Source organism: Bos indicus x Bos taurus, chromosome 8 (assembly GCF_003369695.1).
Source record: "Bos indicus x Bos taurus breed Angus x Brahman F1 hybrid chromosome 8, Bos_hybrid_MaternalHap_v2.0, whole genome shotgun sequence".
Taxonomy (NCBI): domain Eukaryota; kingdom Metazoa; phylum Chordata; class Mammalia; order Artiodactyla; family Bovidae; genus Bos; species Bos indicus x Bos taurus.
This window is the reverse complement of record NC_040083.1, coordinates 86,081,919-86,094,809: the sequence shown is the minus strand read 5'-3', so window position 1 is coordinate 86,094,809 and position 12,891 is coordinate 86,081,919. Positions and strand designations below refer to the sequence as shown.

General features: G+C 41.7%; 1 protein-coding gene across 2 annotated transcripts in view; it reads right to left on the bottom strand.

Annotated features, from left to right (window-relative positions):
• ROR2 (receptor tyrosine kinase like orphan receptor 2) overlaps positions 1-12,891 on the bottom strand; it is a 236,213-nt gene that overhangs the window by 24,532 nt on the left and 198,790 nt on the right. For both annotated transcript variants that reach the window (XR_003512358.1, XM_027550351.1), the window contains exons 3-4: positions 12,380-12,667; positions 11,562-11,592 (exon numbers count right to left, since the gene is read on the bottom strand). Coding sequence is in view for 1 of the 2 variants with exons in the window: in XM_027550351.1 (XP_027406152.1) it covers positions 11,562-11,592; positions 12,380-12,667 (319 nt within the window). In the remaining variant the exon portion in view is untranslated. The remainder of the gene's footprint in view (positions 1-11,561; positions 11,593-12,379; positions 12,668-12,891) is intronic.

The window sequence follows — 12,891 nt, the reverse complement described above, 5'->3', positions numbered from 1 at the left end:
CAAGTAAAAAGTTCTCATCCATGCATAACAGGGCATATTAGCTTATGTGCTTAGTTGCTCAGTTGTGTCCAATTCTTTGTGACCACATGAACTGTAGCCCACCAGGCTCCTATCAAGAATACTGGAGTGGGTTGCCATGTCCTCCTCCAGGGGATCTTCCTAACCCCAGAATCAAACCAGGTCTCCCACATTGCAGGTGGATTCTTTACCATCTAAGCCACCAGGAAAGCCCAAGAATACTGGAGTGGGTACCCTATCCTTTCTCCAGGGGATCTTCCCAATCCAGAAATTAAACCAGGGTCTTCTACATTGCAGGCAGATTCTTTACCAGCTGAGCTACCAGGGAAGTTCATACATGGGTTCAAATTAAGACAAAGAGTTACTGGAAACATTCAATGTGCTGCCACCATCAACCTGCTAATGTTATCATTACTGCTAAAGCACAAACACTTTCATTTGTGTCACTGTGAGATCTGAATTAAGGAGAGTGTGTGTGTATTCTCTGATTACTTTACCGGTGATTGGGTTTCGCCACTTACCACTAATCTTAAAATGAATTAAGTTTCTAATTTTTATTTAAGTTCTGCACTATGGGATTTAGCCCGAAGAATTGACTATGGGATTTAGTCTGAAGAATTAGCCGACGAATTGATGCTTTTGAACTGTGGTGTTGGAGAAGACTCTTGAGAGTCCCTTGGACTGCAAGCAGATCCAACCAGTCCATTCTGAAGGAGATCAGCCCTGGGATTTCTTTGGAAGGAATGATGCTAAAGCTGAAACTCCAGTACTTTGGCCACCTCATGCGAAGAGTTGACTCATTGGAAAAGACTCTGATGCTGGGAGGGATTGGGGGCAGGAGGAGAAGGGGACGACAGAAGATGAGATGGCTGGATGGCATCACCGACTCGATGGACATGAGTTTGAGTGAACTCCGGGAGTTGGTGATATGGACAGGGAGGCCTGGCATGCTGCAGTTCATGGGGTTGCAAAGAGTTGGACACGACTGAGCGACTGAACTGAACTGAACTGATATTTTCCAGAAAAAAAGAACCTATCACAAGAAGTCACAGAGAAAAAAATTAGGTTGCCTTCTCCCCTCCTTCCAACTCAATTTGATTGCATGCTAAAGTCACTTCAGTCATGTCTGACTCATGGACTATAGTCAGCCAGGCTCCTCTGTCCATAGAAGTCTTTAGGCAAGAATACTAGAGTGGGTAGCCATTACCTTCTCCAGGGGATCTTGACCCAGGGATCGAACCCAGACCTCCTGCATTGCAGGCAAATTCTTTACCATCTGAGCCACCAGGGAAGACCTCAATTTGATTAGTTAGTGGTTTAATGAATTTAACATCAAATGCTAAATGTTAGCCTTTTGTCTGAGTTAGTTTACTTTTACCAACTTGTTAGTAAGGCAGCTTGGTTTCTCCTGAAGTCATTTTTAAATTACTGGCTAGTCGGTTTGGCAGTTTCAGGGTTTTTTAAATTACTGGCTAGTCAGTTGGCAGTTTCAGGTTTTTTTTTTTTTTTTTTTTTCATAGTGCTATTTTCCTGTAATTAGGATAAAGTTTGAACTAGGCTTATGACAACTTCCCCAAAATAGCAATGGAAGGACTCTGAGGTACAAAATGGCTGAGTTCTGTTTAGACAGGCGAATTGTGAGATGCCTGTGAATCATCCCCCTGGAGATGCCCATGATGGGGCCAAATTGGGAGGCCTGAGATAAAGAGATAAATCAGATTTGGAACTGGAGACACCAGGATCATGAGCATATGGGTGGAGAATGGCTGAAGCCTTGGAATTATCTGCAGGTTATGAAGCAATAAGTGCTCGGGACACGGCCTCAGGGAGAATGATTTCCCAGCGGCCAGTAATTAACATAACTTTTAATTGTTCAAAAAAACAACACACTTTCCTTTAAGCAGATGTTTAGTGAAGCACATTATGCATGCACATACTTGTTGGCCATCATCAGGGTGGCCAGGACAACCGAAGCTCAGGCTTCAGGGAGCACCCCCTGGACCACTGTCCTGCTACCCCATCAGCTGACTTCAGTATCACTAGGCTACCCCAGCACTGCATGTGTGCATCTATCATCATGAAAATAAAGCACTTTTTAAAAGAGCAGAGAGACCTGAAACCCACACATGAAATGTGAGACACGTAGCCTCACATTAATCCCCTTGCATTACCAAAACTGCTACCTGAGTAAGCTATAATCACCCAGTCTTTGAACCTACATCTGTGGAGAAACAGCCTGTTCTTAAAGCCTTTGTTCTCTATATACACACCCGCCTCACCCTTCCTTCAAATGGATGGAAGGAAAACACTGTTTTGATGGTAATAAATCCCTTAACCTCTGAGGATTTCCACCTCACCCCTCACCTCCTTCAACACACACAGACTGATGTCCAGTCAACTGCTGGCGTCCGTGTGTGTGGATGCGTGAGGGCAGCAGCCCAGGGAAGAGAGTGATGAGCCCGGAGGGGATCATCCTTGTTCACGGTTCAGAACCAGCGTGCCCCAGTCCTGACATGCTGTACACAGGGATCAACCAGGGCTATCTGATTATTCACCGTCTCAGTTCTCCACTTGCAGGTACAGCATATGCCAGCCGACCAACAGCAAAAGAGCTCTAACTGCTGTGCATTTTCTCAGGAAAGGGCCCAGGAGAACAGTCACAGCATCAGAAAAGCTACAGATATTCCAGAGACAAAAACAGAGAACATGGATAATTCTGTTTTAAGCCTGCTGATGTTCCCTCTTTTTTTGTCTTTGTTTCGGTCAAGTTGCCGAGATAATATAAAGGAGGTTAAACACAATCACAGTCAATGGGAAGAAAAGAATAGTGGCCACAAAAAGACAACTGCCTTCGACCATGAAGTATCCAAATAGAGGGTCATCTGCCAACACAAAGCGAGCAGATCAACTCAGTAGCATATTAAAAGAATATGTCATTCTGACCGAATGGATTTCACTTTAGAACTGTAGTTAATAATAGGAACTCTGTTACATAACATCATATTAATACGTTGAAAGCAGAACACTACACAATCACCTCTGTATCTAAAAAAGTAACTGCCAAAATCAAACCACCAAGCAATTCTGATAAAAATACAAACTGGTAAAATTCAGATGGAAGAATAAAATTAACAGTCAAGATAATTTAGAAGAATTGGTGTAGTAATAGTGAAAGTAACTCATCATGTCTGACTCTTTGCGACCCCATGTCACATGTCCATGGAATTCTCCAGGCCAGAATACTGGAGTGGGTAGCCATTCCCTTCTCCAGGGGAATCTTCCTAACCCAGGGATCGAACCCAGGTCTCTGGCATTGCAGGTGGATTCTTTACCAGCTGAGCTGAGGTAGCTAGATTAGCCAGCTCAGGTTGCCATAACAAAATAGCACAGACTGGGACGCTTAAACAACACACACTGCTTTCTCACAGTTCTAGACACTGAGAAGTTCAACATCAAAGTGTCACCCTATTTAGTTCCCAGCTTTCAGACGGCTCCCTTCTAGCTGTGTCCCCACATGGCAGAGAAAAGAGACAGACATCTCTAATGTTTCTTCCTCTTCCTATAAGGACACAAGTCCTACTAGGTCAGAGCCTCACCCTTATGATCTCATTTAACCTTAATAACATCCTTTAAGATGCTGTCTCCAATACAGTCACATGAAGGGGGATTAAGGCTTCAATATCTGAATTTGGTGGAGGGGAGCACAATTTAATCCACAGCAATAAGTGAGAATATTTCTCTACATACGGAATAAAGATATAATATTAGAATATTGTGGTATTTATTCCAGGCACAAAAGTTACTAGAACAGAATCTAGAAGCAGATCTACACGTATAGAAATTTCACCAATGACAGAAGTCTTATTAAATTTAATGATTACAGATGGGGCTATTCATTATATGGTGCCAAGGCAGTAGACCATTGAGATAGGAAAACATTACGGTAGAACCCTGGCTTATACCAGCTTAAAAATCAATTCTAGATGAAGTAGGAACTATGTAAAAATTATAACTTTAAACTCTTACAAAGCAATAAGGAAAAGCAAATATCCCAATGAAAATGGACAAAATACAGTTGATTCTGGTTGTCTATGATGGTTATTTTCTATATAGTCACCACAAACACTGAACTAGTAAATGCTGAGCCATTGTCCCTAAGGCAAATACAGAGATAGTTTTCCACAAGTCTCATCATAACATTTTCATCAACCAATCAATACATAACCTTGTTTTATGAGTGTTTCTGTTTAAAGACATCTTATTTAATGTGGTTAATGATTCATCAATAATGAGCTCTCAGCCAACAGCACTTAACTCATGCCTAAATGAAGCTTATCTAACATATTTCCTCCATAAGGCACATCACAGCCTTCTGGTGCTTAGGAACATAAGAAAGCACTTCATGCTGTATTGGGGCCACTCTAAACAGCAAAATCACCAATAAAAAGCACAAAATGTAAACAGACTCAAAAAAGGACGTGTGTGCACAGTAGGACAGTTGAAACAAGATGGCAGGCCTCAGCTGCGAATGAAAGCATGGGGCAACTCAAATTTTTCACTGCTCTGTACATATCCATGAGTGACCATGAAAACATCCTGATTATTACTTTAGGGGTTATGAAGAAATTTTACTGAGTAAGAAAATTTTCAAGTATTGAATCCATAAATAAGAATAGATTGTATTTACATTGGCAATCCAATGATTATTAAACCAATACAAATATGTTCAACTTCAATATTTACTGGTGAAATCTAATGTAAGACTACTACAAATTACCACTGACACCCAAGACATTGGCACAGTTTTGAGTTCTGATAATACCATGTGCTGGGAAACATGAGGAAATAAGAAAATAAGCTTATGCTTTGCCAGTGGGTCTATGAAATTCTTTATTACTTTTGAAGACAATCTTGCCATACATTGGAGAAGGAAATGGCAACCCACTTCAGTATGCTTGCCTGGAGAATCCTATGGACCAAGGAGCCTGGCCGGCTACAGTTCATGGGATCATAAGAGTCGGATACAACTTAGCGACTAGAGAACAATAGTTAAGTAAAAAGAAAATCTTCACCAATTACCAACTGTAAAATACATCGCAAATTCACTGATAATAATACAACAAAAATCAGAAGACAACAAAAAACAAAAGCTTATATACCTGGAGGGGAAAAAGATATAGCCAAAATGATATTCAGAGGAAACTTCATTGTTCTAAATGCACTTGTTTGAAAATTTAAAATGACTAATAAAGAAATTACTTTTTGAAGAAGTCAGAATGACATAAAGATCACTGGAATCACTACATACACATAAAAATGGCTCAATTTATTATAGAAAGACCAACCAGATCAAATGCTGGCAAACATTGCAGCAACCAGAATTCTCCTACCTAGTGGTGGGAGTACAAAGTGGTACAACTACCTTAGGGAAAGGTCTGGTATTTGTTACAAAGCTCAGCATATACATATCTGATAAGTCAGCACTTTGAACTCTGGAAATTTATCTAAAAGAAATGAAAATATTCATCAACATGAAAAGATGCAATCTTCTCAAGTGTCCATCAACAGGAAAGTGGATAAATCAAATGAAATAGTCAAACAAGGGAATGCCATTCAGCAATAAAAAGCAGCTGTCTACCAAAATATGTACTGCATAGATGATTTTGAGAATATTATGTCAAGTGAAGGAAACCACTTGACATTTAACTCAGATGACCATTATATCTACTACCGGGGGCAGGAATCCCTTAGAAGAAATGGAGTAGCCATCGTAGTCAACAAAAGAGTCCGAAATGCAGTACTTGGATGCAATCTCAAAAACGACAGAATGATCTCTGTTCATTTCCAAGGCAAACCATTCAATATCACAGTAATCCAAGTCTATGCCTCGACCAGTAACACTGAAGAAGCTGAAGCTGAATGATTCTATGAAGACCTACAAGACCTTTTAGACTAACACCCAAAAAAGATGTCCTTTTCATTATAGAAGACTGGAATACAAAAGTAGGAAGTCAAGAAATACCTAGAATAACAGGCAAATTTGGCCTTGGAGTACAGAATGAAGCAGGGCAAAGGCTAATAGAGTTTTGCCAAGAGAACTCACTGGTCATAGTAAACACCCTCTTCCAACAACACAAGAGAAGACTCTACATATGGACATCACCAGATGGTCAACACCAAAATCAGATTGATTATATTCTTTGCAGCCAAAGATGGAGAAACTCTATACAGTCAGCAAAAACAAGACCGGAAGATGACTGTGGCTCAGACCATGAATTCCTTATTGCCAAATTCAGACTGAAACTGAAGAAAGTGGGGAAAACCACTGGACCATTCAGGTATGACCTAAATCAAATCCCTTATGATTATACAGTGCAAGTGAAAAATAGATTTAAGGAACTAGATCTGATAAACAGAGTGCCTGATGAACTATGGATGGAGGTTCATGACATTGTACAGGAGACAGGAAGCAAGACCATCCCCATGGAAAAGAAATGCAAAAAAGTAAAATGGCTGTCTGAGGAGGCCTTACAAATAGCTGTGAAAAGAAGAGAAATGAAAAGCAAAGGAGAAAAGGAAAGATATAAGCATCTGAATGCAGAGTTCCAAAGAACAGCAAGGAGAGATAAGAAAAGCCTTCCTCAGATATCAATGCAAAGAAATAGAGGAAAACAATAGAATGGGAAAGACTAGAGACCTCTTCAAGAAAATCAGAGATACCAAGGGAACATTTCATGCAAAGATGGGCTCAATAAAGGACAGAAATGGTATGGACCTAACAGAAGCAGAAGATATTAAGAAGAGGTGCAAAGAATACACAGAAGAACTACACAAAAACGATCTTCATGACCCAGATAATCACAATGGTGTGATCACTCACCTAGAGCCAGACATCCTGGAATGTGAAGTCAAGTGGGCCTTAGGGAGCATCACTATGAACAAAGCTAGTGGAGGTGATGGAATTTCAGTTGAGCTATTTCAAATCCTGAAAGGTGATGCTGTGAAAGTGCTGCACTCAATATGCCAGCAAATTTGGAAAAGTCAGCAGTGGCCACAGGACTGGAAAAGGTCAGTTTTCATTCCAATCCCAAAGAAAGGCAATGCCAAAGAATGCTCAAACTACCGCACAATTGCACTCATCTCACATGCTAGTAAAGTAATGCTCTAAATTCTCCAAGCCAGGCTTCAGCAATACGTGAACCATGAACTTCCAGATGTTCAAGCTGGTTTTAGAAAAGGCAGAGGAACCAGAGATCAAATTGCTAACATTCACTGGATTGTCAAAAAAGAAAGAGAGTTCCAGAAAAACATCTATTTCTGCTTTATTGACTATGCCAAAGCCTTTGACTGTGTGGATCACAAAAAACTGTGGAAAATTCTGAAAGAGATGGGCATACCAGACCACCTGACCTGCCTCCTGAGAAATCTGTATGCAGGTCAGGAAGCAACAGTTAGAACTGGACATGGAACAACAGATTGGTTCCAAATAGGAAAAGGAGTACATCAAGGCTGTATATCGTCACCCTGCTTATTTAACTTCTATGCAGAGTACATCATGAGAAACGCTGGACTAGAAGAAGCACAAGCTGGAATCAAGATTGCTGGGAGAAATATCAATAACCTCAGATATACAGATGACACCACCTTTATGGCAGAAAGTGAAGAACTAAAGAGCCTCTTGATAAAAGTGAAAGAGGAGAGTGAAAAAGTTGGCTTAAAGCTGAACATTCAGAAAAATAAGATCATGGCATCTAGTCCCCATCCCTTCATGGCAAATAGATGGGGAAACAGTGGATGACTTTATTTTTTTGGACTCCAAAATCACTGCAGATGGTGACTTCAGCCATGAAATTAAAAGACACTTACTCCTTGGAAGGAAAGTTATGACTAACCTAGATAGCATATTAAAAAGCAGCGATATTACTTTGCCAACAAAGGTCCATCTAGTCAAGGCTATGGTTTTTCCAGTAGTCATGTATGGATGTGAGAGTTGGACTATAAAGAAAGCTGAGTGCTGAAGAATTGATGCTTTTGAACTGTGGTGTTGGAGGAGACTTTTGAGAGTCCCTTGGACTGCAAGGAGATCCAACCAGTCCATCCTAAAGGAGATCTGTCCTGGGTGTTCATTGGAAGGATTGAAGTTGAAGCTGAAACTCCACTTTGGCCACCTGATGCGAAGAGCTGACTCATTTGAAAAGACCCTGATGTTGGGAAAGATTGAGGGCAGGAGGAGAAGCGGATGACAGAGGATGAGATGGCTGGATGGTATCACTGACTGGATGCACATGGGTTTGGGTGGACTCCAGGAGTTGGTGATGGACAGGGAGGCCTGGCATGCTGTGGTTCATGGGGTCACAAAGAGTTGGACACAACTGAGCAACTGCACTGAACTGAAGGAAACCAGGTTCAAGTGTCTACGTGCTACAGGATTTCATTTCTATGCAGTTCTAAAACATGTAAACTTAGCTCATGGTAGAAAAAAAGTCAGGACAATTATTGCCTGGGGTGGGGGAGTAGTGATTAAGAAGTTGGATCATGGAACTTTCTAGAATAATAGGAATGTGCTGTGCCTGGATAAGGGTTTATAGTGTAGAGGTTTTCACATTTTTGGAGCTTATTAATAGAATACATAAGATCTGCGCATTTCATTGTATGCAAGTTTAACTCAAAAAGAAGAGATGAGAATAGTAAGTACACAGATGTTGAACTCGTGTTAATGATTCCCATAATATTGCTAAGTGATATCATAATCCATAATGGTATGTAAAATATTTCAGGATAAGTGTACAAATATCTGCAACTTATTGAAATGAATAAAAAATTAGATGACTGATGAATAGAAATGTATGTAAAAATAGCCAACAGAGTAAAATGTAAATGGCAGCATCTCATTGGCAGGTATATGGATTGCATGTCCACCGTAAAATTCTTTCTACTTTTTCATGTGGTTGAATTTTTCATAATAAAATGTCATGGAAAAGAATATCTTAAAACACAAAGAAAGTGGTCCTTGATAGAACAATTTGATTTAGGTATTAATTTTCAACCAAATTTATCTAAAAATTCATTGCAATTCTAATCAAAATAACATCAGAATTCTTCAAGGAAATTAGTGTGTTCTTTAACAAGACAACATAAACACCCATACAATTACTGGCAATTATTAATAAATGACAGAAGAATATTAACTGCTACACAATCAAGAAATAAGACATTAATTTTTGTCATTGATTTCTATGATTTTTATTTTTTCAATGTTTTAATTACCTCTTTTTTATTGAAATATACTTAATTTACAATTTGTGTAATTTCAAGTGTACAACAAAGCCATTCACTTACACATATATATGTTTTTTCAGATTCTTTTCCCTTATAGGTTATTACAAAATATTGAATAGAGTTCCCTGTGCTATACAGTAGGGCCTTGTTTACCTATTTTATATATAGTAGTGTATATCTGTTAATCTGAAACTCCTAATTTATCTCTCCCCTCTCTACCCCATTATCCACTTTGATAATCATAAGCCTATTATTTATGTAAATAAGGTTTGTAAATAAGTTCATTTGTATCATCTTTTTAAGTTTCACGTATAAGTGATATCGTTTGGTATTTGTCAGAATTACTTCACTAAATATGATAATCTCTAGGTTCATCCATGTTGCTGCAAATGACATTGTTTCATTTATTTTTACAGCTGAGTAATCCCATTGTATATACACCACACATCTTCCTATCCATTCATCTGTCAGTGGGCATCTAGGCTTCTTCCATGTCTTGCTATTGCAAATAGTGCTGCTATGAACATAGGGGTGCAGGTGTCTTTTTCAAATTATGGTTTTCTCTGAATATACACCCAGGAGTGGGACTGCAGAATGATATAGTAACTGTTCTTAGTTTTTTCAGGAACCTCCATACTGTTCTCCATAGTGGCTGTACCAATTTACCTTCCCACCAGCAGTGTAGGAGGATTCCTCTTCCTCTACATCCTCTCCAGCAAGAAATAAGACATAATTATTAAAAATAATTAAGAAACAAACAATGTGAGGATCACGGGCAAAGACTATGAAGAACCAGCTGACAAAGAAGCACCATAAGCTAGGAAATGTCTATCACGGCCTCACTGGTGACAGAAAGGGAGAACAAAGCAGTCAGTATCAGTTTTCCTCCTTCCGAGCAGCAGAAATGAATGGATGTGAGAATCATCTTGGAAGATAAGAGAAATGGGTCCACACTGTGGCAGGGATGTGACCTCTGTGCCCTCCCCCACCCACCCGCCACTGGCAGGTTTTCTCTTATGAGAGGTGCATCCTGTGTCCCTGCCTGTCCTACTCCCCAGAATCTCCCCTAGAGAAACTGTCCACCAGCCTAACAAAGCGGCCACTGTGCAGGTGGGAAACAACAGGAATTCCCACAGACAGAGAGCAGGAGAAAGACCATCAGGGAAATGTAAAACACACTGACACTGTTAATTAAACATGTCAAGTTCAATATTAATTTATGTGAAAAAGTGAACAAAAGTGAGACGGTGCATTTCCCTACCTCAGCGCAACGGCCAGTGTTTATGAGGCTGCAGGGGGACACAGATAAGCAGACACTGCTTGGCTGACCAACACAGTGTCTGTGCCACTGCTCAGAACTTTGGGAGATGAAGCAATGGCCTGTCCAGGAAATGAGGAATCCACAGCCACTGCTAACCTCAAACACAGGGGCTGAAAAGAGTGATTCTCATGGACCTGTGATGTCCAGAGGAGAAAAGAGGCTGCATCAGCAAAAGAGAGGCCTGAGTTCACAGCCAGAACTTGCCCGCAGCTAGGTGAAGACCAGTGAGCCAGGTTCTGAGCCTCAGTCTCCTCATCTCTGAAATGGGTCTGAGAACCCCCGACCCCCACCCCATGGTGGAGGCTCCATGAGCACACATTTCATAGACTGTAGCTGGTGGTGCGGTTATGGGTGGTGTTGAGATTTCAGGGTAACTACCTCCCTGTTTGGGCTTCCCAGGTGGCACTTGTGGTAAAGAACCCACTTGTCAATGCAGGAGATGTAAGAGACATGGGTTTGATCCCTGGGTTGGGAAGATCCCCTGGAGGAGGGCATGGAGGGCACTCCAGTATTCTTGCCTGGAGAATCCCATGGACAGAGGAGCCTGGCAGGCTATAGTCCATGGGGTTGCAAAGAGTTGGACATGACTGAAGTGACTTAGCATGCACGCATCCACTTCCCTGTTTCAAATGTTCTTGGGACATCAGGGTCTTGGCAGCCCCGGCAGAATGGTCTGTACACTTACTCTGCCTCCTGTTGTCCTGTAAGGTCATAATCTCTGAAAACAACTATCAGTGTTTTTATGGCTTTTTCCCTAACACTCAACATGGAAAATACAACTGTTTTCAGCCCAAAGCAAGCACATTGCCATCCCTGTGTGAAGTCTAGCCAACCTCTAGCAAATTCAGCAAAGACATATGTTTGCCCAATTTATAACCTGGATTCTTACATAACGGAAGCCCACAAAGAATGAGAAAATGGTTTGAGGAAAGCAGATACTTACTGAAAGTTATGATTTGGGCTGTGTGTTGGACCTAAAATTAAAAAAAAAAAGACAAGTTATTAATACTTCATGATTTGGAATAAATTTTTTTTCCAATCTGGCCCGTGGTAAAGGCAACCGCAGCCCAGGGTGCTCATTTGTGGTGAGCCATCTTCAGCCTCCAGCTCTGCCCCTGCCCAAGATTATATGCCAGGGATGGCAAAACCCACTGAGGATGGAAGGGGTGCTCTCTGTTGATGCAGAAACATCGAGAGATATTTTGGGAATTTTTGCTGTCTTTTCTCTCTTCTCATCCAACCTTGATTCACAAGATCTGTCTTACTCACTGGTGACAAAATGGCTGGGGCATGGTAGGGACCTCCTCATAACTCGGATGAAAGGGATACATCTCTGTCTGCCAGTTGATTGCTTTGTGCCACCTGTGATAAGTACAAGAGTACAGAATCGTGCTCACCTTCTGTTCCCCACCCATCCTCTGCGCTGGGTCGGGTTTCCGTGGGTGGGTGGGCGCCTGTCTGGATCGCCTGGGCCTCCCCCGTGGGGGTGACCTCCTGACACACAACATGTCTGGCATTATTTTCTGCACTCCAGGTTTATAGACCCCTCCATCTGCGTCTATTTTCTTTTATTACTAGTAAATGGGTAACAGGTTAAGCTGGGGACCTCATGCACAATGGGAAAGGCCTCGGGGAAGGGTTTTATTGATTTCCTCTCTGTTGCTTGTGTGTGTTCAGTTTCAAACTGCAAATTAATCTGTGCTCAGTGGCTGGGGACCTTCCTATCTGCTAAGCAATGTGCCCGGGGCCGTGCCCACTCACCGAGTCGCACAAACAGGACGCCGGTGGCAGTGATGGTCTTCACCCCATTGGTGGCCACGCACTGGTAGTAGCCGGTGTCCGTCGTGTCCAGGTCCTGGATCCGCAGCCGGGAACCGTATTCCGTCTTGCGGATGATGACGCGCCGCGGCTCCTGCACCACCGGGGCGTCGTTCTTCAGCCACCGCACACTGGGTGGCGGGTTTCCGGCCACCTTGCAGTGCAGAATCGCTGTCTGGCCTTGGACTATGGTGATATTGTTAACTGGCTCCAGAAAATTCAGAAAGTACCCTGCAAAGGAGAAGAATCAGAGAAGAGCAAATGTCGGTGAGAACAGGGAGAAAGGGCTCCCTGGGGCGCCTTCTAGGAACTGCTTGGGGGAGGTTCTGACTGTCACATACAAACCTTCCACTCTCCTTATTGGCTTAATGGGGGTAATTATATTCTAGAATGTTGCCTCCACCACTGAAGGAGCAAATAGGGAATGGGCTGCTCCTGAAGAAAGACAGGGTGAG